Genomic DNA, 27,728 nt, shown 5'->3' on the forward strand with positions numbered 1-27,728 from the left:
TTTTTTGATAAGATACTTGGTTTGCTATTTCTTTTTTTTAGCTTATTTTACAAATGAGGAAACTGAGGCAAACAGTGTTAAGTGACTTGCCCAGGGTCACACAGTAAGTGTCTGAAGCCAGATTTGAAGTTAGGTCTTCCTGTTTCCAGGCCTAGTGCTCTATCTATTGTCCTATCTAGCTCCTTACACACACATATATGTATATGTGTATGTATAAACATATGTTTATACGTATATGTTATGTTTTATTAATTCTGTACTTAGAATCTTTTACATAGAAGTGCATGGCTAGAGGTACATAATATGCTTCATCACTGATCCTCTGGAGTCATGATTGATCATTACATTGCCAAAAGTACTAAGCCTTTCAAATCTATCTGTATTTATACATAGATAATGGTTCCTTGAATTCTACATCATTATCTTCCAGAACCATTCATGCATCACACTCAGGGGACAACCATATAACTTAGAAGGGCAGCAGGAAGGAGCAATGTTTTATCTGCTGTGTTTATAGAATATCATTATAAATGATGATCATAACAATGATCCTGACTCAAGGAAAAATAGTAAATTATATTCAGGAACTTGGACAAGTCACTCCTTTTCCCTATTTTTCCATTTGTGCAATAGGAATAATCATATTTGCATTGATAAGCCCTCAGGGTTTTGGGTAAGGAAAGAACATTGCAGACAAACCCCTAGTCTATTATTATTATTATTTATTTAGGATGGCAAAGAATTGAACACTTCATTTTTAAGAGGTTAGAGTTCAGCATTCAGGCACTTAAAAGATTAACTTTTTGCTATTTGGAAAATTGAACTGTCTTCACTTGTGCAGGAATTGGATTTAATTGAGCCAGAGTTGCACAAAGTTGTCAGTCTCACTCTTCCTGAGTTATTGAAGTTTAGTGACAAAGACAAAAGTCAAGATGATGATCTGGGATTCAGTGGATGACCTTGGTGTCTTTAATACCTAACCAAGATCTAAGCATTTTATTTGCCTGCTTGAGCTACCTTTATGGCTGCTGGAACAAATTGTTCTCATCTGCACGTTCTGTAGGGGAGAGTCTTGACATGCTTGTGGTACACATCTCCCTAACTCATCAACAAGTTTGAGTCTTGTCAGTGGCCCTCCCCTTAGCGTAGCCCATCTCACAAGATGATTTACTGGGGTATGGCTGGTGTACATGCTATATAGATTCTTGGAGTCACGGGTGAATCAAGTAAATAGCAAAGATGGATGGATGAACAGCCCTGAAAAGGGGTTGGCAAGCCCTAATACCAGAGGTGCTAGTCCTTCTGGAATACCTCATGCATTCCTTGATACATGTCAGGGTTCTGAAAAGTGGATGGACACAGTCTGGCACAGGGGAGATAGGAAGAATAATACAAATAAGAACTTAGAGGTGAGAACAGAATAGTGACATGTAAATTGTTAAACAATTTGCTTGGCAGGTTAAAAAAATGTGATCTTGGATATAACAAGACATGAGGACATGTATGCAACTGAAGAAGAATATTGAAGCTCAAAATCAGGAGTTTCTGGAGTTATTGTAGCCTCATGAGAAGTGGAATATAAGAATTACCTTGATTTTACCCATAGGGAAATTAGCTCAAAGAGAAGAATTGATTAGCTTAAGTTCAGGGATGCAGAGCCCAGATTTTCTGATATCAAATGTACTTGCTTTTTCTACTAGACCATGGTGGTGTAATATATCAGAAAAAACATGATCTATACGTAGCATATAGGTAAACATACACAAAAAGATATATGTGTATAAATCCTGTCCTTCTGTATCACCTTTCTATTGTCAAGGGAAGATTTTGGAGTGAATCACATGGAAAAGATTTGGTCACTTTCAAAAGAAATGTTTTAAATATTTGTATTAATACTCATAATCTCAAATGTTTTTTGAACATTTTAATCACTATTTGAAACAGACATAAAACAAATCAAACTTGAACACTTAAAAGACATGCATAGCAGAATAAATTCCATTTTTCATTTTTGTTCCAATATCAGTGACACAACACAACAGATTTTGCCTCTGGCAAATTTAGACTAAATCTAAATTTCTTATAATTGGAGCTGTCTGAAACTGGAATAAACTGCATTAGCACACAGAGAACTCCTGTCCCTGGAGGTTTTCAAAAATTCTGAATAACCACTTATAGGCTATATTGTTCAGTTATGGCATAGGCTTCAGATATACTTTCCAGCTCTTAAATCCTATTCTTATGTGAGAACAAGGGTATCAACATGACATCTGATAAAAATTTCTGGATATTAGTTATAGGCTACAAAGGAATAAGAGGGGACCATGGAAAAGAAATTTGGTAAGGAAGTTGCTGTAGTCCAGGCCTTAAATAGAATATTAACGGGGACCATAGGAATAAAAAGGAAAGAATCTGATAAGAATTATGGGCTGGTGCTCTAGCCTTGAAGTTAGGAGGACCTGAGTTCAAATCTGGCCTCAGACACTTAACACTTCTTAGCTGTGTGACCCTGGGCAATTGTCTCAGGAAAAAAAAATGGCAACATTTCCTAATAGATTAAATGAGGAAGACAACTCAAAGGTGGAGACAAAAAAAAAAGACAAGTTGGGGAACCAAGATGACTGATGTCATTAATTATGATGGTGAAGTTGGTGAGGTTTTGGAAGTTGATATTGTTGTTGTCCAGTCATTTTTCAGTTAGGTCCAAATCTCCATAATTCCATTTGGGATTTTCTCAGCAAAAGTCTTGGGTTGATTTGTCATTTATTTCTCTAGCTCATTTTGCAAATGAGGAAACTGAGGCAAACAAATTTAAGTGATTTTTCTCATGGTCACACCACTAGTATTTGAGGCCAGATTTGAACTTAGAAAGATGAGTCTTCTTGACTCCAAGCCTAGCGCTCTATCACTGTAATATGGATATGCCCTTTGGAGGATGAAGTGGATAATAAATTTTGGAAATATTTGCGTTAAAAAAATTTTGGGATTTCAGGCCTCAAGAAATTCCGAATTAAACAAAAGACCCTGGAAAAGATTTGAGAGTTATATGGGTAAAAACTGAAACCACACAAATAGAGCTTAAGATGAACTTTGATTGCTACCACAGTTGGTGGAAAGGATGAAATAAAGGATTTAGCAAAGGTGAAAGAAAAGAAGTTGTCAGAGTAGAATCAAAAGAACCCAAGTTAATAAGAATGTGTTTAGCAGGGTCAGAGATTTACCTCGTATATGCTAGACACTTTACAAATATACATTTGATCTGCACAAACAAAATCAATGTAGCCACAATTGAAAGGGAAAAAGAAAGCTAAGGAATTTTTTTTTTTTTACATCCAAGGGTTTTGATAAAGCCAAATATATAGAGAACATATAAAGAATTAACTCAAAATTATAAAATACAAGCCATTCTCCAATTGATAAGTGGTCAAAGGAAATGAACAGACAATTTTCAGATGAAGAAATTAAAGCCATTTCTAGTCACATATGATCTGCACAATAAACCTGTGAGGTAGGCATTATTGCTATCTCCATTTGAGGAAACTGAAGTAGGCAGAGATTAAATGATTTGACTAGAGTCACACAGTTTGTAAGTGTCAGAGGCCAAATCTGATCTTTAGTATTTCTTAATCCAGGCCTAGAGTTCTTTCTACTACTGCCTGTAGAGATTAAAATATGAAAGCTACAATGCAAAGGATCGAGGGAGCCATTGGTGACAAAAGAAAAAAAGAGCAAATATATTAAGAGCATTTTATCTGTCTTTTTCTATTTTACAAGTCCAGGTGAGTACTTGAAAACATCACAGAGATTCAAGTGCCATGCTTTTCTAAAAATTTATCCTAAATGTAATATGGACTCTTATAATTTCTTTAACACTTCTGGGTCATGTGGATGTGAGCTGGCATGGTCTAGTTCAGTAAAACACAAATGAATTGATGTTTTCTTTTATTTGTTTTATCTTTGATGACACATAGATGTGGATATTACTTTGCTTTAATACCTATTCACAAAACAGAGTTGATATTCTTAAAGTCATAAAAACAAAAATCAATTGAGTATTTTCAATGAACGTTCAAAGTTTAAAATAGGTTGTAATATAGAATTAGGCATTTAGATTTTATGGGGTTCAGTTATGCCAAGGCCCACTGAGAAGGAAAGAAGAAAAGGACAGATATTTATTTGTATTTATTTTCTTTATGTTTAATCTGTCTCATATATTGTAATCTTCTGTTGTCTCTAAATTGTAATCGTAATTGTAAACTCCTTTAAAGGTTTGAACTCCTTTAAAAGTGTGAACTCTGAACTAGAGAATTGTTAAGTACTCTGCTAAAATTAGATAATTATATCCATTCCAGTGACTTAGCACCTTGTTAAGAATCCTAACAATATATGTCCTTGTTGTCTCCCCCATGAGAATGTAAGCTTCTTGCAAGGAAGAATAGAGTTTTTAAAATTATTATTATAGTTTTTTATTTACAAGATATATGCATGGGTAATTTTATAACATTGACAGTTACAAAACCTTTTGTTCCAAATTTTCCCCTGCTTCCCCCCATCTTCTCCCCCAGATGGCAGGTTGACCAATACATTTAAAATATTTTAAAATATAAGTTAAATACAATATATGGATACATGTCCATACAGTTATTTTGCTGTACAAAAAGAATTAGACTTTGAAATAGTGTACCATTAGCCTGTGAAGGAAATAAAAAATGCAGGCAGACAAAAATTGAAGGATTGGGAATTCTATGTAATGGTTCATAGTCATGTCCCAGAGTTCTTTTGCTGGATGTAGCTAGTTCAATTCATTACTGCTCTATTGGAACTGATTTGGTTCATCTTATTGTTGAAGAGGGCCATGTCCATTAGAATTGATCATCATATAGTATTGTTTTTGAAATATATAATGATCTCCTGATCCTGCTCATTTCACTCAGCATCAGTTCATGTGAGTAACTCCAGGCCTTTCTGAAATCATTCTGCTAGTCATTTCTTACAGAACAATAATATTCCATAACATTCATATACCACAGTTTGTTTAGCCATTCTCCAATTGATGGGCATCCACTCAGTTTCCAGTTTCTGGCCACTACAAAGAAGGCTGCCACAAACATTCTTGTACATACAGGTCCCTTTCTCTTCTTTAAAATCTCTTTGGGATATAAGCCCAGTAGTAGCACTATTGGATCAAAGGGTATGCACAGTTTGATAACTTTTTGAGCATAGTTCCAAATCGTTCTCCAGAATGGTTGGATGTATTCATAATTCCACCAACAATGTATCAGTGTCCCAGTTTTCCCACATCCCCTCCAACATTCTGCATTATCTTTCCCTGTCTGACATGTGTGTAGTGGTATCTCAGAGTTGACTTAATTTATATTTCTCTGATTAATAATGACTTGGAGTATCTTTCCATATGGCTAGAAATAGTTTCAATTTCTTTGTCTATGAATTGTCTGTTCATATCCTGAATAGCTTGATTTCTAAGAAATTAGAGTCAGTTCTCTATATATTTTGGAAATGAGGCCTTTATCAGAACCTTTGACTGTAAAAATGTTTTCCCAGTTTATTGCTTCCCTTCTAATCTTGTCTGCATTAGTTTTGTGAAATTTTCTATTTTGTGATCAATAATGATCTCTAGTTCTTTAGTCATAATTCCTTCCTCTTCCACAGGTCTGAGAGGTAAACTATCCTATGTTCTTCTAATTTATTTATAATCTCATTCTTTATGGCTAAGTAATGAACCCATTTTGACCTTATCTTGGTGTAGGGTGTTAAGTGTTGGTCAATACCTAGTTTCTGCCATACTAATTTCCAATTTTCCCAGCAATTTTTGCCAAACAGTGAGTTCTTATCCCAAAAGCTGGGGTCTTTGGGTTGTCGAACACTAGATTATTAAAGTTATTGATTAGTTTGTCCTTTGAGCCCAACCTATTCCACCGATCAACTAGTCTATTTCTTTGCCAATACCAAAATGGTTTTGGTGACCACTGCTTTGTAATATAATATTAGATCTGGTATAGCTAGGCCACCTTCATTTGATTTTTTTTTTCATTAATTCCCTTGAAATTCTTGACTTTTTGTTTTTCCATATGAACTTTGTTGTTATTTTTTCTAGGTCATTAAAATAGTTTTTTGGGAGTCTGATTAGTATAGCACTAAATAGATTAGTTTAAGGAGTATTGACATTTTTATTACATTTGCTCATCCTATCCAAGAGCATTTAATATTTTCCCAATTGGTTAGATCTGACTTTATTTGCATGGAAAGTGTTTTGTAGTTTTGCACATATAGTTCCTGATTTTCCCTTGGCAAATAGATTCCTAAATATTTTATGCTATTGGTAGTTACTTTAAATGGAATTTCTCTTTGTTACTCTAAGTGTTGGATTTTGTTAGTGATATATAAGAATGCTAATGACTTATGTGGGTTTATTTTATTTTGCAACTTTGCTAAAGATATAGGTTATTTCTAATAGCTTTTTAGTAGAATCTCTGGGGTTCTGTAAGTACCATCATATCATCAGCAAAGAGTGATAATTTAGTTTTCTCATTACCTACTCTAATTCCTTTAATCATTACCTACTCATTACCTTTAATCATTACTCATTACCTACTCTAATTCCTTTAATCTCTTTCTTCACTCTTATTGCCAAAGCTAGCATTTCTAATACAATATTAAGTAGTAAGTGGGCAACCTTGTTTCACTCCTGATCTTATTGGGATGATCCCAGTTTATCCCCAGAATAGCTTGTTCTATTTCTTTTTCTAAAATGGGACCATTTAAGCAATTTACTTCCTCTTTTGTTAATCTGGGAAGCCTATATTTTTGGAGGTAGTCATCCATTTCACTAAGGTTATCAAATTTAAGTTGGGCAAAGTAACTCCTTATTATTACTCTAATTTCCTCTTCATTGGTGGAAAGTTCTACCTTTTCATTTTTAAGACTAACAATTTGATTTTCCTCTTTCTTTTTTCTAATCAGATTTACCAAAGGTTTATCTATTTTATTTGTTTTTTCATAAAACCAACTCTTAGTTTTATTTATTAATTCAATACTTTTTTACTTTCAATATTATTAATTTCTCCTTTTAATTTTAGAGTTTCAAGTTTAATGTATGAGTGGGGGTTTTTAATTTGGTCTTTTTCTAGCTTTTTAAGTTGCAAGCCTAATTCATTGATCTTCTCTTTCTCTATTTTATTCAAGTAAGCCTTTAAAGATATAAAATTTTCCCTTATTACCACTTTGGCTGCATCCCACAAATTTTGGTATGATGTCTCATCGTTGTCATTATCTTGAGTGAAATTATTAATTGTCTATAATTTACTGTTTCACCCATCATTCTTAAAATGAGATTATAGTTTCCAATTATTTTTTGGTCTATTTACCCCTAACTTTTTGTTGAATGTAGTTTTTACTGCATTGTGATATGAAAAGAAAGCATTTACTATTTCTGCCTTTCTGCATTTAATTTTGAGATCTTTATGTCCTAATATATAGTCAATTTTTGTACAGGTTTCATGAACTGCTGAGAATAAAGTATACTCCTTTCTGTCACCATTCAGTTTTCTCCAAAGATCTAGCATACCTAATTTTTCTAATATTCTATTTACCTCTTTAATTTCTTTCTTATTTGTTTTGTGGTTTGATTTATCTAATTCTGAGTGTGCAAGGTTGAGATCTCCTACTATTATAGTTTTGCTGTCTATTTCTTCTTGCAACTCTCTTAACTTCTTCTTTAAGAAGTTAGATGCTATACCACTTGATGCATATATATTTAGTATTGAAGATATAGTTTCCTTCCTTATCTCTTTTGATTAGATCAATTTTTGCTTTTGCTTGATCTGAGATAAGGATGGCTACCCCTGCTTTTTTTACTTCACCTGAAGCATAATAGATTCTTCTCCAGCCTTTTACCTTTACTCTGTATGTATCTCCCTGCTTTAAATGTGTTTCCTGTAAACAGCATATTATAGGGTTCTGACTTTTGATTCAGTCTGCTATCCGCTTCCACTTTATGGGAGAGTTCATCCCATTCACATTTATGGTTAAAATTACTAATTCTGTATTTCCTGCCATCTTATTATCCGTAGATTATGCTTTTCTTTTTCTTGCCCCACCTTTTTCACTTTCCCAGTATTAAACTTATGGGCACCACTTGCATCATGCAGCTCTCCATCTTTAGGATCTCTCTCCCCCTTTGAATCCTTTCCCCTTTCTTGTACCTTTCCCTTATTACTCTTTTCCTTTTCACTTTTCCTCTCTCACTTTTTAATGATGTGAGAGAAGTTTCTCTGTAAGACAAATATGTCAATTATTTTCTTGTTGAGCCAACTCTGATGAGACTAAGATTCACATAATGTTCCTCCCCCTCTCTAAATTCCCTCAGATATGATAGGTTTCCTTTGCCTCTTCATGGAATGCAGTTTTCCTCTTTTTATCTCCACTTTTCCCTTTTTCTGACACTATGCCCTTTTCATTTCTACTTCCCTTTATGTTATATCAGTAAAATCAAATTATACATGTACTCTTTATGCATATCCCCAAAAGAAATACAGTTCTCAGGAGTTCTTTTTACCTTTTTCTACTTCTCTTGAGTCCTGTGGTTGGAGATCAGATTTTTTGTTTAGATCTGTTTGTTTGTTGTTTTTTTTTGGAAACAAATGGAATTCATCTGTTTCATTCCATGGAAGAAAATGCTCAGCATATTATAGGGTTCTTGGCTGCATTCCAAGTTCTTTTGCCTTTCAGAACATCATATTCCAGGCCCTTTGATCCTTTAATGTGGAAGCAGCAAGATTTTGAGTGATCCTTATTGTAGCACCTCAGTATTTGAATTGCTTTTTTCTGGCTGCTTGTAATATTTTTTCCTTAGTCTGATAGTTCTGAAATTTGGCCACAATATTCCTTGGAGTTTTTATTTTAGGGTCTTTTTCAGAAGGTGTTTGATGAATTCTTTAAATGCCTATTTTACCTTCTGATTCTATTACATCTGGGCAATTCTCTTTAATGATTTCCTGTAAAATAGTATCTAGGTTCTTTTTTCATCATAATTTTTGGGAAGTCTAATAATCCTCAGATTTTCTTTTCTAGATCTATTTTCCAAATCTGTTGTTTTTCCAAGTAGATATTTAATGGTTTTTCTAATTTTGCATTTTTTTGGTTTTGTTTTTTGGTTTTGTTAGACTGATTCTTGATGTCTCAATGAATCATTCATTACTATTTGTTCAGTTCTGATTTTTTTTTTCAGTTCTGATTTTTAATGAGTTATTTTCTTTATTAGCTTTTTAAACTTCTTTTTGTATATGTCCAATTGAGCTTTTAAATGACTTGTTTTGCTCTATGGAATTTTTTTTCCATTTCACTATTTTTTTTTCACTGAATTACTTTCTTTTTCCAATTCACAAATCCTACTTTCCTGGGAGTTCTTTACCTTTTCCAATTCACCTTTCAGGAAGTTGTTATTCTCTTGCATAGCTTCTCTTTCCTTTCCCCATTTTTCTTCTAGCTCTCTTTTAAGATTTTTTATAGTTTCTTTTAGGAGAGCCTTGTGTGATAGGGGGCAGGCTACATCGTTTTGTCTGGAGACTGTCTACTATTAGTCTCCTTGGGATTGAAAATTTGCTCTCTTTCTGTATAGAAGCTATCGATAGTCCTTTTGATTTTTTACTCTTTTTTTTTTTTTTTTTTTTTTAAAGCTTTTAGGGTCTGCCTTCAGGGCAAGGAGGTTACCAGCTTCCTCTGTAGAGAAGGGATAGGTATATGGACAGTAGTTGTCCTGCCAACAGGCTGTGAAAAGAGTGAGGTGTGAGAGTGCTCTGGGAAAAGTTCCCCACCGGAAATCTGGGTATCATAGCTGAGCTGTGGAAGTGCCCAGTGAAGGACCCTGCTGTGGGGATTAGCAACTGCCTTGGGGCTAGAGGCTGAGCAGCAAATTTGTCATTGCTCCAGGCTAAGGCTCACTGTGTGTATTAGCAGTTGCCCAGCCACCCTGCAGGGCACTGGAAGTGTCTCTGCCCTGGGGAGTACAGTTGCACTGCAGAACTTTTACTGCCCCAAGCCGAGCCCCCCACTGTGCAGATTAGAGGCTGCCCCAGGGTCACCCTGTGCTGCAGTATGCTGCTGCTCAGCTGTGTTGTGGTCTGTGCTGAGTCACTTCCGGTTTTGGGTGGGTAGAGCCAGATCCTGTTAGGTTCTGGCGTTTTTTAGAGTACCCTTCTATCTTTGGCTTTAATTTCTCTGCTGGTCTATTGCTTTGCAACCAAAGCAGAGCAGTCAGCCTATGGCAGAGTCGTCTCTGTAAATTTTCTAACCACAGAGGCCACCCCTGCCTGGTCTACTCAATAAGCTAACCTCTGGTTCTATCCCTATTTGTGCTGGTCTGTTCCTACTACTCAGGACAAACCTTCTCTGGCAATCTTCCAGATTATCTTCAGCTGGTAAGTTGTTGCACTTCCAATCTTCGTGAATTTTACCAGTCAAGCACTATTTTTGAGGCTCAATTTAATAATTCGTAGTGAGGGTATGAGAGAGGCTCAGAAAGTCGTGTGTGCCTTCTCCGTCATCTTGGCTCTGACCCCCCCCCCCAAGGATAGTTTTATTCAATTTATTTAGAATACCACCAGTTCCATTGTAGATGACAAATATTTGCAAGTTTGTTGATATCAGTCTTAGTAATATATGTGTGCTTTTATAAATTAAAATGCTACCAGTCCTTCTCTAGCTACTCATTAGAGTTGTAATCTCCTTCTTGTAATAGGGAACAAGGTAAAGGACAGGTGACTTGGGCTATAAGCTCTTCCCTGACTCTAAAATTGAATAACTCTTCTTGAGCATTTTACTTAATTTCTATTTAAGTTTCCATTTGGGAAAGTGTAATTATTGCCAAATGCCTCTCCCTACCTTCAAGGGACAAATATAATCAAAATTAGGAAGAATTGTTGGATCCTGTGTAACTTAACTAATATAACTGTGTTCTTAACTAAACAAGGCTAGGCAATGATCTAAAGACTTACATTGCAGTAAAGATACTGATGAACTGTATTGGCATGGTGAGTTCACTCATCTGTCTACCTTACTCCAATGAAATCACATATCTAGGCCCTATTCTCTATCCTACTAAGTGCAGTACATATCTAATAATATCTAATTATTATCTAATAATAATAGCAACATTTATATAAAATTATAAATTTTACAAGGCACTTTACATATGTTATCTGATTTCTCTCTTACAACAACTCTGAGGTAAATAATGCTAATATTATGCCCATTTTACAGAATAGGTTAAGTGACTTGCTCAAGATTCCCCAGCTATAGTAAGTTTCTGAGGTAGAATTTGAAATCAAGTATTCTTTGCTTCCAAGTCTAACAATCCACCTTTTGTGTTTCATGCCTACTGCACAAGAAGAGTAATCAAGGAAATAAAAGATAAAATTCTTTCTTTAAGGAACTTCTAATTTAATTGGGAAAACAAGAAATAAACCTAAAATAGATGAGTAACTGGCTACAAGAGGGCAAGGAATGACTGGCTCAGTCAAAATGAAGAACAGGCAATATTTGTCTTTAGCCATCCTTTCCCCTTTCTTGCCACTACCTCTACATTTTGAGCTAGTATACCTAGTTTCCTATTGCTAGCTCTTGGCTATCCAGGGTCCTATCCTCTTATATCAGAGGAAATAAGAGTAATAAATTTAGGGCTGGAAGGGACTTGAGGTCATCAAGTCATATTCTTTTATTTTATAAATGGGAAAACTGAGTCCTAGCGATGAGATGTCCCCATGACATCACTGTGAGAACTAAGATAGTCCCAGAACTTCTAGAAAGGTATGCTTGAAGGAAGCCAATGACTCTAATAGACCAAGGCAAATAGGTAGGGCATTTCAGGAAATGCAGTAAAAAGTTATGGGAGACAAAAGATGGCATGTCATGTAAAAAACAGCAAGGTTAACACAAGTGATGTTGGAGCTGGGATTCAAGTTATGTTCTTTGACTCCAGATTAACACCCTTTCCATTGCATCATGATCCCTCCCAAGCCTATTCTTTCTTAGGAGTGTCCCAAGTTCTGGAGCTTTCCTTTCTCTCTCTCCTAATAAATATCTGTTTTTTAGTCCAATTATCATAGCATCCCATTGAGTAACTGGCTAGCTTAATTTAGATAAAGTAATCCCAGTTAAGAGGTAGTGTGGCATAGAGAATATGTTGCCAGAAATCAAGTACTTGTGGGTTCCAATTCTATTTCTGTCACTTACCAAGACTAGTCACTTAACTATCATGTGTTTCAGGGAAGTCCTTAGAATTTATAGGCTAAATTAGAGAAAGACTTCAATTTGCATTGGTGGAAGGAGATCCAATATCAGGAGTTTCCCACATTGACAAAATTACAGATTCTTAATCTTTCAATCATAGCTATGATATTCACCAATCTTTTCAGATTAATATATTACCCTATCCACATAAATTATCTGCATTTTCACAGAAGACCTCTAGACTAACTAAAGATTCATCAAAAGCTGGAACTTTAAATATTGAGGAAGATAGGAAAGAGACAAAAACATTTTGAGATAAGAGGGCATTTGTTCCTTCAGGCAGACTAGATTTGTAGTTTGAGGTACTGAGTTTAAGTCTTTATTCTTTCACCTTTTACTTGTGTGACTTTGGGCTTAATATCTCTGAGTTTCAGTTTTCTCAATTATAAAATGAGATACTTAGACTAAGATTAGGGGTTCATAGCCTAGGATTTGTAAACTTGCTTTAAAACTATTTAAATGATTGTATTTCAAAATTTATCTCCCTTTGTAGTTCTATATATTTTTTAAAATATTTTGAGAAGGGGCCCATAGGTTTCATCAGACTGCCAAAGGTTTCAATGACACAATAAAGATTAAGATTAAACTAGATATGTCTCTGAGGAGCCTTCTAATTTTAAATCTATGATTATATGAAAACTACATAACCTATACATACAAGTTATGTATATATATATATAAATACATATACACATACATATATGCATGAAAACACATATAAACATGTAGAAGATGTTATATGGTCATATAAAGTTTTGAGTACCACCTCTAAAAGATATCCTGCTCATTTCTCTTCCCTTACCTATGGCCACAATGGAATGCCTTCCCCACAAATTCTACCTTCATATTAAGGCTCAGTTAAAATCCTAATTAAAATCCTCCCTGACTACCCATTCCTCATTGATCCTTCTCCTGTATTGCTAATACCGCTTCTAATAGATTCTGCAATTTCTATTTTCTGTGGTTACTTAGGTAGGTTAGTAGTTCTTTCCCCCATTAGATTCTATGTTCTATGAGAGCAAAAAGCCCATGCTGCCTTCTGTGTCTTCCTATATCACTAAGCAGTTTCCCAAATGTGCTCCACAATTTGTTGTGTCTTTGTTTTACCCAGGCTATTCCTTCCTTAATGGAATGACCTTACCCATCCTGTATCACTACCTATCAAATATTACCTATCCTCCAAGGTCCAATTTAACTGTCACTTTTTCTTAAAGCCCTGAGCCAGAAGAAAACAGTCCCTCTTTTGAACTCTTATAGCACTTTATATAGTTGACTGGATTTTTTTTGAAGCCATTGTTTTTCAGAAAACTTGCTCTCTATCTTCCTAGTTTTGTTTTCCTTCAATTAACCCAAGGAAAAAAAAAACTGCCTATGATAAAGAGAATAGTCCATGAAGAAAAGAGAAGAGAAAAAAGAGCTAATCTTCTTGCTCCTGTTTTCTCTTTTTTTCCTTCCCTTTCCTTATGTGAGAAGGTATAAAACATTTACTCTTGGAAAGTATAAACTCCACTTTTTCTTGTATAATAATAACTTATACTTTAGAGATTTACAAAGCAGTTGACATGTTCTTTCATTTGATATTCACAATAATCCTATGAAGCAGGCCCAGGAACTATTATTATTGCCATTTTATGGATGAGGCTTATAGACCATAATTTGCTCAGGGTCCCACAGCTAACAAAGCATAAAGTGCTATACTCTACTATATTATTCACAAACTATAAAGTACTATATATAATACAAGCTACCATTGCATAGTTTCCATTTTTAAGATTAAGCCCCAGGAGAAAGGCAGCCAGCTATGTAGAGAAGATATAATGTTTATGTATCTGCTCTGAGCTGCTGATATGGTTTGCTGTTGACATGCTTTGTTGTGGTGGTAAAATTGGACTTTGGGAATATTTGTGATGAAGCATGAATTAAACTTGTAATTGTAGTTACTAGGCATATTTGATATGAGATTCATATATATCTATGAGTTGGAATAGATGGCCTCTGAAGTCTCTTCCAAACTCTTAAGATTGTGATTTCCTGCCTTCTTGCCACTTGGAGAGTGTAAGACAGAGTGTAAGAGAGAGGCAGATGGCCTCTCTTAACTTGTATCTATTGTTTCTGATTCTGCCTTCTAAGGTCAAACAGAGAACAAGTCTGATCCTCCTTTACTTGACAATTCTTCAAATTCATAACAGCTCTTTCTGCTTGGCCCACCCCCAGCCTTACAAGATCATTTGCCTTCAGGCTATCTCATCATCTAATAAAATGTGGGAAAGAGAAAGTTTCTTTCCTGGGCTTATAACTTTTAAATAATTGCTTTGAATAGACTATTCTCTCAGACAATTACAATTATTATTATTTTGACATTCTGAATTCTTTGCAGATAACTTCAGCATAAGTGGAGTGATGAAAATGTAATCTGACCAGGAAGCAATAGACTGTTTCTTTAAGAGTTTATGTTCCCCATTATTGTTCTGTAAGAAATGACTAACAAGATGATTTCAGAGATTTCAGATTTCAGAGAGGTCTGGAGAGACTTAGATGAACTGATGCTAAGTGAAATGAGTAGAACCAGGAAATCATTATACATGACAACAACAAGATTATACGTTCTGATGGACGTGACTCTCTTCAACAATGAGATGATTCAAACCAGTTTCAATTGTTCTGTGAGGAAGAGAGCCAGATACACCCAGAGAAAGGAATGTGGGAACAGAGTGTAGTTCACAACATAGCATTTTCACTCTTTTTGTTGTTGTTTGCTTGCATTTTGTTTTGCTTCACTTTTTTTCTTGTGCAGCACAATAATTGTATAAATATGTATACATATATTGGATTTAACATATATTTCTACCATATTTACCATGTATTGGATTACTTGCCATTTAGGAAAGGGAATGGGAGAAGTGAAGGAATTGAAACATAGGGTTTTGCAAGGGCTAATATTGAAGATTTTTCCATGCATATGTTTTGAAAAATAAAAAACTTTAATTAAAAAAAAAGTGTTCATGTTCCCAACTCCCCCTTTTTGTTCTATGTAAAACTGGGTCCTCTAGGGGACCTCTAGGGACTCTGTCTTGCCTCTATTCTATCTACTCCTCAGTAGAGGTTTATTACTTACTTTAGCAAAAGGAAATACAAAGAAGTCAAATCTTAGCAAGATAATAGAATAATCAAAGACTTAAAAATAAGGAAAAGCAAGATCTAGGATAGAAAGTTCATCTTCCCCAAATGATGAGAAGGAAAGAAGGAAGGAAAGAAGTTTGAGACAGAAGTCTATGTAAGGACCATAGTAAATGGTAAATGCTATTTTAAGCCTGCACAGTAAATGACCTAATATGTTAAGTCTCATGCATCCCATGTATAATTAGCCCATGTATATTGAGATCTATTTTTAAATAGATTTTTTAGATAGCAAGTCCCATATATAATTAACAGATGCTTGAGTTCTATATATAAATGTTGAGTTCCATAAAGAATTAACACATGTATGTTGAGTCCTATATAGGATTTGTACATGTGTGGATTTGTATGTATCTAATGCACAATATATAGGTGACCAGTCATGATCTTTTAAGTGCTGCTTGCATAGCTCAGAAAACACTATTTGGGAAGATTTTTTTAAAGAACACCACATGGCCTCCTTCTGCTCAGAAAGTTCAACATGAAGTTTAACTCACCTACCCCAGTAGTGTGATCGCCTTTTGGACCTGTGTAGGATGTAGGTGTTTCTCCTCTCCTTCTATGCCAGCTGCTCCGGTTTCTTCTTTCTTGAGTAAATGTACATTCATCTTGCTCAAAAGTACACTCCCCTGGTGGGGGTGGAATCATCTCTGTAAGGAAACAACAGGGTCTGTGACTTTCAGCTAATTTCTATAAATATGTGTTCAAATGCTTATAACATGAGATCAATTTATAAGTGCAGCAAAGTAGTATTTCATGCACATGGTTAGGGAACTATTATTATTAGGGAGCATTTATACAACTGTCTAGAAAGCAATATATTCCTTATGTATGTGGTAGAATGCTATATACTTCCCCCCATACATGCATATGTATACATATATACAAATAATTTATAATGCATTTATATGCATTTGCATACTTTCCTTTCTATTTCAGAGCACAGATGTGACACAACAATATTTGACTGGTGAGCCATGCTTACCAAATTACAAATGGCATATGTTATATGTTATTATAAATATTGTTTTTGTTGTTGTTACCTACAGATTCTTTTAAGATTATGGCAACATGTAGTAAAAAATTCTCACAAAAGTTTGAAATGAATCCTGATTATTTTCTTTGGGGATAAGAATTCAAATATGTAGAATACAAATTGAAGGAGGGTCGAATAAGGTCTGCAGGGAACATTAGTACTCGAGGAGTTGGAATAGATTAATTGTTTCTCATGATTCCTGGTCCATTTTCCATAGTTAGCTGGATTCTATCCCTTATGTACTATCTACTACATATACTATATGGGAAAAGGGGATAAGAATAACAACAATAGTAATAACTAGCTATTTATATAGTGCTTTATGATTTACAAAGTAATTTATGAATATTATGAGACAACTAACAAACACAGGTTAAGTGACTTGTTTAGGGTCACACAACTGGCAAGTGTTTGTGACTAAATTAGAACTCAGCCCCTTTTGACATGAAATGCAATATTCTATTCATTTCATGTTTAAGAGATAACTAGGAAAAGAAGACACTGAAAAATATGATTAAGGTCAAAGTTAAGGGAGAGAAGGTGGATTATAAATTATAATTCTGCTTAGTGAAACACAAAAACTGGATATTTTCTCTTCTGACTTCTTAGGGTCTCCTTCCTCTTTCTGATTGTAATGATGCTTTTCAAAATCCAGATTTTGAGTGTTTTATCTAAAACATACAGAATCTTTTCAAAATGCTATGTAATTTTGGCATTCCTTTTGTTTTCCCAAGGTGCAGGTATGACTCATTTATCTTGAATTGTATTTGACTGATACAGGCCAATAGTCTTCATTAAAATCCATACAATTTTCATGCACAAAAGAAAGAAATAGATTCAGCTTACTATAAAATAAAAGATTGTTCATTTTTCTCACTCTCTGATTAAAATCCCCTCCAGTAGATGTGTGGGGTGTGTATTAGTGTCTCTACTTATATAGGTATATGATACATACATAATTTAAAAACAAGACTTCTGACTACAAATTCGGTGCTTTTTATCCCATAGGTGGGCTCAGTCAACTGTCCTTAATTTTCGTTTTTGTACCATGTCTAGCATGGTACCTAGCATATGTTAGTCACTCAGCAAGCATTTATTAAGTGCTTACTATGTTGCAGGTACTATGCTAAGTTCGGGGGATAGAAAGAAAGACAGCCTATTGGTTGAATGAAAGTGGCAAAAAGAGCTTATGACTGAAAAGATATAACAATCTCAGTATTGAACAAAAACTCATGCAATCTTGTAATACCCAAAGGAAGGTCAGTAGAGTGCTGGGTGGATCCTCAAGGGAGTATTTATGGAAGGACACAAAGAAAGACTTTGAATATTGAACTGTCAGTTTGAACTGGGTTTGAGTACTTACTGTTGTTTATCATCTTTGTAATATTGGGTATGTGATTTAACCTCTCTGGATTCCTGTTTCCTTCTCTATAGAATGAGCAGATGGGACTAAAAGGCTTCTGGGATTCTTCCAGCCTCAAATCTATGATACAACTTTATGATCCTGTGGGGGCAGTTAGGTGGGTAGCAACACTGGTCTTGGAATCAGGAAATTTAAATCCTGCTTTAGACAATTGCGAGCTATGTAACCCTGTGCAAGTCAATGACCCCTGTTTGCCTCAGTTTCCTTATCTGCAAAATAAGCTGGAGAATGGCAAACAACTCCAGTATCTCTGCCGAGAAAACTCCAAATTGAGTTCTTTGATATGGCCAAGAATTGTATGGACTGAGAAACCAAAGATTAATTATGATGATCTGGACTAGTGGAGAGAATACCCACACCAAAGAGATCAGAGTTTCAACAAAGGTTTTTGAGTTACAATAGTAACTCAAAAGTAAAGTACAAAAAGTAAAAAATGTACATTTACTTTGATGTATTTTAGAAATTTATATTTTATAAATATATATATATATGTAGATAGATATCTACATATTACATATATAGATATCTACATATATATATATGTAGGTAGATATCTATATATGTAATATGTAGATATCTATCTACATATATATATATTTTACAAATATATATATATGTAGATAGATATCTACATATTACATATATCTACACATAGATATATATAATATACAGATAGCTATATCTATATGTAGATATATATAGATATAGATACATGTAATATATAGATATATATCTATATATAAAGAGAAATATGATTTTAAAATGTGGATGGTGATATGAACCTGGCTGTATGATTAGAAAAGGCTTTTATTTATGATTAGGGGATGATGGCCTCTGTTATATACTGGTACATACAACATTTGAGAAGATCCATAGGAAGGCCTCTATTGTTTGACATTTAAGTGAAGGATCTATGAAAGAATATGGACAAGAAACTGAAGCATAAATGGGCTATAGTTTGTACTCTTTAGTGAACATAATAGTGTAAATGTCTCCTTTCATACAAGTTGGGAAATAGCACTGGCATAGAAATGGTATGATGAGTTTCTGAAAATAAATTATGTTTCTCACTCGTATTCTTAATATGACTAAGGCACAAGAAGAGAAATGAAAACTAGAAGGTATGGAGTAGAACTGTCTAGAAAACAGAAATGACATAAGTCTTACCAGTAAATTGGCAGTTTCCCAGATGTACTGTTATATCATCCAGGGCTACAAGGCCACAGTCCCAAAAGCTTTTACACCAACTCATGAAAACAACCTGTAATTTATAAGCACAAATATCCATGAATTCTGTTGCCTATGATACCAAAATGTGAATAGCTGAGGATTTTATTACAGAATTAGGAGAGTTTAAACTATAGTGAAAATCATGTCTTGACTAGTCTAAATGGCATAGTAATGGATGCCATTTATCTGTGACCAATGGAAAGAGTGAGATTTTTTTTCACCTTCCAAACATATTTACCTTCATAATTATGCTTCAACTAAGTCTAATAGTTAAGCTAGTTTATGTTCACTGTTACATACTGTAGCTAAATCCTAATTAGTGCAAATATGAATTCCATGAAATGGTCATATTATTTGAATTTACATTACATATTTTCAGTGGGCTGGAACCAGTCACCATGCTTTACATGATTATATCTTTGATATAATAATATAATAATCTAATGATCACTTCATGGGACGCATCATTAATTTGCAATAGGGATACAGCTGTAAATGACACTGGGGGAAGTCAGGTAAGAGAGGTAACAGATGGTAGGGAAAAGGCAATTGACAATTAAAAATATATCCCAGACAATCCACAAAGTAGTCAATCAAAAGTTAACTTTTCTGTTTGCCTTTTTTCCAACGATTTTTAGATGATGGTTAAAAAGGACTCTGAATGACAGATAAAGGATTTGTATTTAATACAATAGTAGTAGGAAACCACTTTGTGTGTGTGTGTGTGTGTGTGTGTGTGTGTGTGTGTGTGTGTATGTATGTGATAGAGAGAGAAAGACACACAGAGAGACACAGAAACAGAGACAGACAGAAGGAGGGTCAGATCTGCAAGTGTGGATGCAGAAAACTTCATCAGAACCTGAGTCAAAATCTTAAAAAAAATTTTTTTTATAGAGCCAAGCTATCCTTTATATTCTTTTGGCATAGGCTTTAAGAATATAAGGTTAATTCCATGCCATGATGAGCATGGCATAAAATGGCATAAGAATATATAATCATATAACAATGATTATGATAACTTAGCATTTATGTAGAACATTAAGATTTTCAAAGTACTTTCCTTATGTTTACTTACTTGATTCTTATGATAATTCTGTGAGGTATTATGGTCCCTATTTTACTAAGAAGAAAACTGAGCTGCATCTAGAAGGAACCTCTACTTTAATTTATAACCACAGCTGTTGTTGTATTTTTAAAATATATGCATTTATTGAGAAGTAGCATAGTATAACAATTTAGAGGGTTTACTGGATTCAAGTGCCAGCTCTGACATATATTGGTTATGTGACCTTGGACAAGTAACTTAGCCTCTTAATGCCAAAGATAATTCTGTAACACTCTTAAGTTGCAGAGAAGGTATTGATTTGCATTGGTATAAAGAATTTTCACATTAAGAGTTCCCCACACCAATGAAATTAATTACAAGTCTGTTCCTACCCACTGTTAAAAACTGAATAAAATTTTTCTGGGCTATAATTTATTAAATTAATTATTATAAACATGATGGTTTAAAAAGCATAGTTTTAACACTTTAACAGTCTCATGTTTGATTCTTCCTAGTGTCTTCTCTGATATTCACAAAACTAGGATTTACCTGCTTATCAGCTAAAATAAATTCTCTGAAGAAAAAATAGGAGAAAACCATATGGATTTAGGGGCCATTATATTACCCTTGAGCTGAAAATGAGCTAATAATTGCAAAAAAGGAATTAATAAAGAGGCAACTCATTAGTATAGAGGATAGAGCACAGGACTTGGAATCAGGACAGCCAAAGTTTTAATCCTGCTTCAGCCACTTAGCATTATATGACTTTCAACAAGTCATAACTTCTTGCTGCCTTAGTTTCCTTATAATAGCATCTTCTTCAGAGAAAGGTTATAAGGAACAAATGAAATAACAAATACAAAAGGCTTTGTAAACCTTCAAGGACTATATGAGTTATCAAAAGGGAATGAAATCTTGCTCAGTATTCAATTTGCTCTCCTTTAGAAAAGGATGATTTGCTGTAATGTTCTCTTGTTGGGTTTTCTTGGGATTTCTGGGAGCAGCTTTCTTTTCAGTTCAGTAATCACAACAAGGGCAGGGAGGTGTTAAAGTCCAGATCCTTTATTGTCTCTATCAAAGTCCTATCTCCTTCACTTGGGGCTCAGCTAGTTTTCTGGAGGCCTTCAAGAGTCTTGGTTTCAGTGGAGAAGCAAAAGAGGAGAGCCTGCCATCAAGGTGGTGTGAGCTAGGATGAATCTGTCTGAGTCCAAGGGCTTATTCTCTAGCCTTCAGCCTCCAGTATTCTGTCCTCTTCTATTTGAAAGAACCTAGTTGAGTTTGTCCTCGTTTATATGCTCTTTCATCATAAGTGTGAATCTTGTAGAACTATATTAAGTACTAATTACATGTACTGAACTTTATTAAGTACCATGCTAAACAACCATTGTCTTTATCAATTCCACTGGCTTAACACCTTGTAAGAATCCTTGTTTCAGGGGGAGCCAAGATGGAGGAGAAGCCAGACAGGACTTTTTAAGCTCTCTCTCATTCCTTCAATACCAACTATTTAATTCAGCCTCAAAAAAACAGTGCTTGACTGGTAAAACCCACGAAGATTGGAAGTACAACAACTTACCAGCTGAAGAGAATCTGGAATATAGACAGAAAAGGTTTGACCTGAGGTGGTGGGAGTAGACCAGCACAGGCAGGGGTAGAATCTAGAGCTGGGATGGCCTCTGCAGTTGGAAGATTTACATGGAGCTCTCTGCCATAGCTTGACAGCTTTGCTTTGGTGGCAGAATAGTCGAACAGCAGAGAAGTTGGCCTGGGGTAGTGGGTACACTGAGGGACGCCAAAGCCTGAGAGGATCTGGCTGCGCCCACCCAGGAACGGAAGTGCCTCAGTGAAGACCATAACACAGTGCATAGTGGCATTCTGTAGCGAGGGGCTCTGGTTGGGGGGCAGTCACACACAGCAGGGGCACAGCCCAGGGCAGCCTCTCAATTGCACAGTGAGGGGCTTGGCCTGGGGTAGTGGAATTTCCCCAGCTCGGCTGCACTCCCCAGGCAGAGACACTTCCAGTGAGGTGAGGGATAGGATGGCTGCAAATACTCAAAACAGGAGTTTGTGGTGGGGGGCAGTGATACCTTTGCTGCCTAACCTCTAGCCCCTAGAGCACTTACACAGCCTGGCCAGATACCCAGGCCTACTCACTTCCATGTGGAGCTCTTCCCAGAGCCCTCCCACAGCTCGGCCATTCCTTGCAGCCCATTGAGAGGGCAAATACTGTCCATATTCCCCTCCTTCCTCTGCATAGGAAGCTAGTAACCTCCTTGCCCTGAAGGTAGACTCTGAAGGCTTTTAAAAAAATGAGTAAAAAAATGAAGAAAATGATTGACAGCTTCTATACAGAAAAAGAGCAGGTTTCCAACCCCAAGGAGACAACCCTAATAGCAAACAGCCTCCAGACAATACCCCAAATAATTCTCTCCTAGAAGAGACTATTAAAGATCTCAAAAGAGAGAAGAAAAATGGGGAAAGGAAAGAGAAGCTATGCAAGAGAATAACAACGTTCTGAAATGTGAATTGGAAAAGGTAAAGAAATCACAGGAAAGTAGGATCTGTGAATTGGAAAAGATAAAGAATTCCCAAGAAAGTAGGATTTGTGAATTGGAAAAAGAAAATAACTCACTAAAAAACAAATTTAGTGAAATGGAAAAAAAAAATCCATAAAGCAAAACAACTTATTTAAAAACTCAATTGGGCATATACAAAAAGAAGCAAAAAAAGCTAATGAAGAAAATAACTCATTAAAAATCAGAACTGAACAAATACAAATGAATGATTCATTGAGACACCAAGAATTAGTCAAGCAAAACCAAAAAAATGAAAATCTGGAGAAAAATGTCAACTATCAACTTGCCAAAACGACAGACCTGGAAAGTAGATCTAGGAGAGATAAGCTGAGGATTATTGGACTTCCTGAAAATTATGATGAAAAAAAGAGCCTAGATACTATTTTACAGGAAATCATCAAAGAGAACTGCTCAGAGGTAATAGAACCAAAAGGTAAAATAGGCATTGAAAGAATTCATCAGACTTTCGGCCAAGATGGCAGCATGGAGGCAGACAGCTGCTTCAGCTCCATTTTTCTCTCAGAACTTACTTCATGACAAGCCTCGGAATTAATGGTTGGCCGAGAAAGAAACCCACAAATAATCACCAAGAGAAGACATCCTTGACCAAGGGAGAACTAGAGATCATTATTGATCACAAAATAGAACTTTTTGATTACATCAAATTAAAAAACTTTTGTACAAACAAAACTAATGCAAACAAGATTAGAAGGGAAGTAACAAATTGGAAAAACATTTTTACAGTTAAAGGTTCTGATAAAGGCCTCATCTCTAAAATATACAGAGGATTGACTCTAATTTATAAGAAATCAAGCCATTCTCTAATTGATAAATGGTCAAAGTATATGAACAGACAATTTTCAGATGATGAAATTGAAACTGTTTCTACTCATATGAAAGAGTGTTCCAAATTACTATTGATCAGAGAAATGCAAATTAAGACAACTCTGAGATACCACTACACACCTGTCAGATTTGCTAAGCTGACAGGAACAAATAATGATGAATGTTGGAGGGGCTGTGGGAAAACTGGGACACTGATGCATTGTTTGTGGAGTTGTGAACGAAACCAACCATTCTGGAGAGCAATCTGGAATTATGCCCAAAAAGTTATCAAAATGTGCATACCTTTTGACCCAGCCATACTAGTACTGGGCTTATATCCCAAGGAAATACTAAAGAAGGGAAAGGGACCTGCATGTGCCAAAATGTTTGTGGCAGCCTTATTCATAGTGGCTAGAAGCTGGAAAATGAATGGATGTCCATCAATTGGAGAATGGTTGGGTAAATTATGGCATATGAATGTTATGGAATATTATTGTTCTATAAGAAATGACCAACAGGAGGAATACAGAGAGGCTTGGAGAGACTTACATCAAGTGATGCTGAGTGAAACGAGCAGAACTAGGGGATCATTATATACTTCAACAATGATACTGTATGTGGATGTATTCTGATGGAAGTGGATATCTTCAACATAGAGAAAAGCTAATCCAATTCCAATTGATCAATTATGGACAGAATCAGCTACATCCAGAAAAGGAACACTGGGAAATGAGTGTAAACTGTGAGAATTGGTTTTTTTTTTTTTGTTTGTTTTGTTTTGCTCTTCCCAGATTATTTTTACCTTGTGAATACAATCCTTCCTTTGCAACAACAACAAAATTCGGTTCTGCACATATATATTGTACTTAAGATATACTATAAGATATTTAATATGTATGGGAATGCCCACCATCCAGGGGAGGGAGTGGAAGGAAGGAGGGGAAAAACTAGGAACAGAAGGGAGTACAAGGGATAATGTTGCAAAAAAAAAAATTATCTATGCATACATACTGCCAAAGAAAATGTTTATAATTATAAAAATTAATAAAAAAAATAAAGAAGGAATTCATCAAATACCTTCTGAACATTGTGGCCAAATTTCAGAACTATCAGACTAAGGAAAAAATATTACAAGCAGCCAGGAAAAAACAATTCAAGTACCAAGGTGCCACAATAAGGGTCACTCAAGATCTGGCTGCCTCCACCTTAAAGGATCGTAGGGCCTGGAATCTGATATTCCGAAAGGCAAAAGAACTTGGAAAGCAGCCAATAATAAACTACCCAGCTAAGTTAAACATTTTCTTCTATGGAAGAAGATGGACACTTAATGAAACAGATGAATTCCATATGTTTCTAAGGAAAAAATCAGATCTAAACAAAAAATTTGATCTCCAATCATAGGACTCAAGAGAAGCAGAAAAAGGTAAAAGGAACTCTTGAGAACTGTATTTCTCTTGTGGATATACATTAAGAATACATGTATAATTTTATTTTAATGATATTACAAAAAAAAAAAGGGAAGTAGAAATGGAAAGGGGATAGTGTCAGAAAAAGGGAAAAGGGGAGATAAAAAGAGGGAAACTATATTCCACAAAGAGGCAAAGAAAACCTATCATATCTGAGGGAAGTTAGAGAGGGGGAGGAACATTGTATGAACCTTACTCTCATCAAAATTGGCTCAAAGAGAAAATAATTGACATCTTGGTTTTATAGAAAATTCTCACCTCATTAAAAAGGGGGAGAGAAAAAGGGAAAAGAAAAAGAGTTATAAGGAAAGGGAACATGAAAGGGAGGAGGGATGGATACTAAAGAGGGAGGGCTGCGTGACACAAGTGGGGCCCATAAGTTTAATATTGGGGAAGGGGTTCGGGGGGGGAAGGGAAAAAAGCATAATCTGGCGATAATATGATGGCAGGAAATAGAGAGATAGTAATTTTAACTGTAAATGTGAATGGGATGAACTCTCCCATTAAGTGGAGATGGATAGCAGACTGGATCAAAAGTCAGAACCCTACAATATGTTGTTTACAGGAAACATTTAAAGCAGGGAGATACATACAGAGTAAAAGTAAAAGGCTGGAGCAGAACCTATTATGTTTCAAGTGAAGTCAAAAAAGCAGGGGTAGCCATCCTTATCTTAGATCAAGCAAAAGCAAAAATTGATCTAATCAAAAGAGATAAGGAAGGAAACTATATCTTGTTAAAGAGTAGCATAGACAATGAAGCAATTTCAATACTAAATATATATGCACCAAGTGGTGTAGCATCTAACTTCCTAAAGGAGAAATTGAGAAAGTTGCAAGAAGAAATAGACAACAAAACTATAATAGTGGGAGATCTCAACCTTGCACTCTCAGAACTAGATAAATCAAAGCACAAACAAATAAGAAAGAAATTAAAGAGGTAAATAGAATATTAGGAAAATTAGGTATGATAGATCTTTGGAAAAAACTGAATGGTGACAGAAAGGAGTATATTTTCTTCACAGCAATTCATGGAAACCTATACAAAAATTGACCATATATTAGGACATATGAGATCTCAAAATTAAATTCTTTTCAGATCACATTGCAATAAAAACTACATTCAGCAAAAAGTTAGGGGTAAATAGATCAAAAAGTAATTGGAAACTAAATAATCTCATCTTAAAGAATGATTGAGTGAAACAGCAAATTATAGACATAATTAATAATTTCAAGATAATGACGACAATGAGACATCATACCAAAATTTGTGGGATGCAGCTAAAGCGGTAATAAGGGGAATTTTTATATCTTTAGAGGCTTACTTGAAGAAAATAGAGAAAAAGAAGATCAATGATTGGGTTTGCAACTTAAAAAGCTAGAAAAAGACCAAATTAAAAATCCCCAATCAAATCCTAAACTTGAAATTCTAAAATTAAGAGGAGAAATTAATAATATTGAAAAGTAAAAATACTATGGAACTAATAAAACTAAGAGTTGGTTTTGTGAAAAAACCAATAAAATAGATAAACCTTTGGTAAATCTGATTAGAAAAAGGAGAGAGGAAAATCAAATTGTTAGTCTTAAAAATGAAAAGGAAGAACTTTCCATCAATGAGGAAATTAGAGAAATAATAAGGGTCTTTCTTGGTATAATTCCACTTTTTCAGTTAGCTAGAAATGATATAATCACAAATCCATTGTGGAGCAGCTAACAAGGCAGAGGTTCTTGAGCCAAACACTAGGCTTCAACTGAGTTTTAAAAATACTTTTCAAAGTGAGTTTAAGGATCCCTTAAACATTGTTGATAATTGCTTTCTGTTTAGGTTATGAATACTTCACAAGTGTCTCCAGTTATGTTTCATTATCCAGGCTGAACAGCTATTTTTCATCACTCAAATATCTGTATGAAGGGAAAGGTTTTAGAAAAGGACATTGATTTTTATATGGGAACATTCCAACTCACATGCCAGAAAGTTCAGATGTTCACAAAACAATGTTAAAAACCCGAATCCCTTGACAATTTACCAAACAGTTTGATTCTGAGTTAATTTTTAGTTCTCCTCCCAATGAAATTACACATCTTTTAAAAATATATGTTCAGGAAAGAGTTGGACTCTATTGACTATTGACTTCAGAGATAATTCTTTAGGAAATTACTATAATCTATCAAGTAAAAAAGCTCAGTGTCTTATAATTAAGACATTATTGACACAAACAGTTGTAGCCTATACTATCCATCTTGAGAACATTCACTTAACTATTTAAACATAAAGGCATAAATGAAGATAAAATAAAACTATAAAAGATAACAAAATACAAGAATCCAATATTTATAGCTATGGAGCTTGTGTTTTCATGAAACTAATGCTAGGCAGAATTGAAGATATTTAAAATAAAAAGCCCAAATTTCTCCATGTTCTTAATGGCAAGGATGTATTTTTAGAAATAGCAGTTAAAATGTAATAATATGCCTTTTACAAATGTATATTTAGTTTCCATATACCACAGAAGGCAATTTGAGGATTTGTTTTAAATATATATATTTTAGCTGACCAGTACTTAATTTGGTCATGCCTTTCCTTTCTTCCTTGGTGCATCTGGTTTAGTTCAACTTTTAGCTTTGAAAAGCAACAAAAATTGGTCAG

The 27,728-nt window shown here is 34.9% G+C and overlaps 1 protein-coding gene across 1 annotated transcript in view; it reads right to left on the bottom strand.

Annotated features, from left to right (window-relative positions):
- The window catches only part of MAMDC2 (MAM domain containing 2), a 238,542-nt gene that overhangs the window by 12,878 nt on the left and 197,936 nt on the right, over nt 1–27,728 (bottom strand). Inside the window, exons 10-11 of the mRNA XM_074280715.1 lie at nt 19,110–19,203; nt 15,981–16,133 (exon numbers count right to left, since the gene is read on the bottom strand). Of these exons, the coding sequence (XP_074136816.1) occupies nt 15,981–16,133; nt 19,110–19,203 (247 nt within the window). The remainder of the gene's footprint in view (nt 1–15,980; nt 16,134–19,109; nt 19,204–27,728) is intronic.

The sequence above is a fragment of the Sminthopsis crassicaudata genome, chromosome 1, assembly GCF_048593235.1.
Source record: "Sminthopsis crassicaudata isolate SCR6 chromosome 1, ASM4859323v1, whole genome shotgun sequence".
In the NCBI taxonomy this organism is placed as follows: Eukaryota; Metazoa; Chordata; class Mammalia; order Dasyuromorphia; family Dasyuridae; genus Sminthopsis; species Sminthopsis crassicaudata.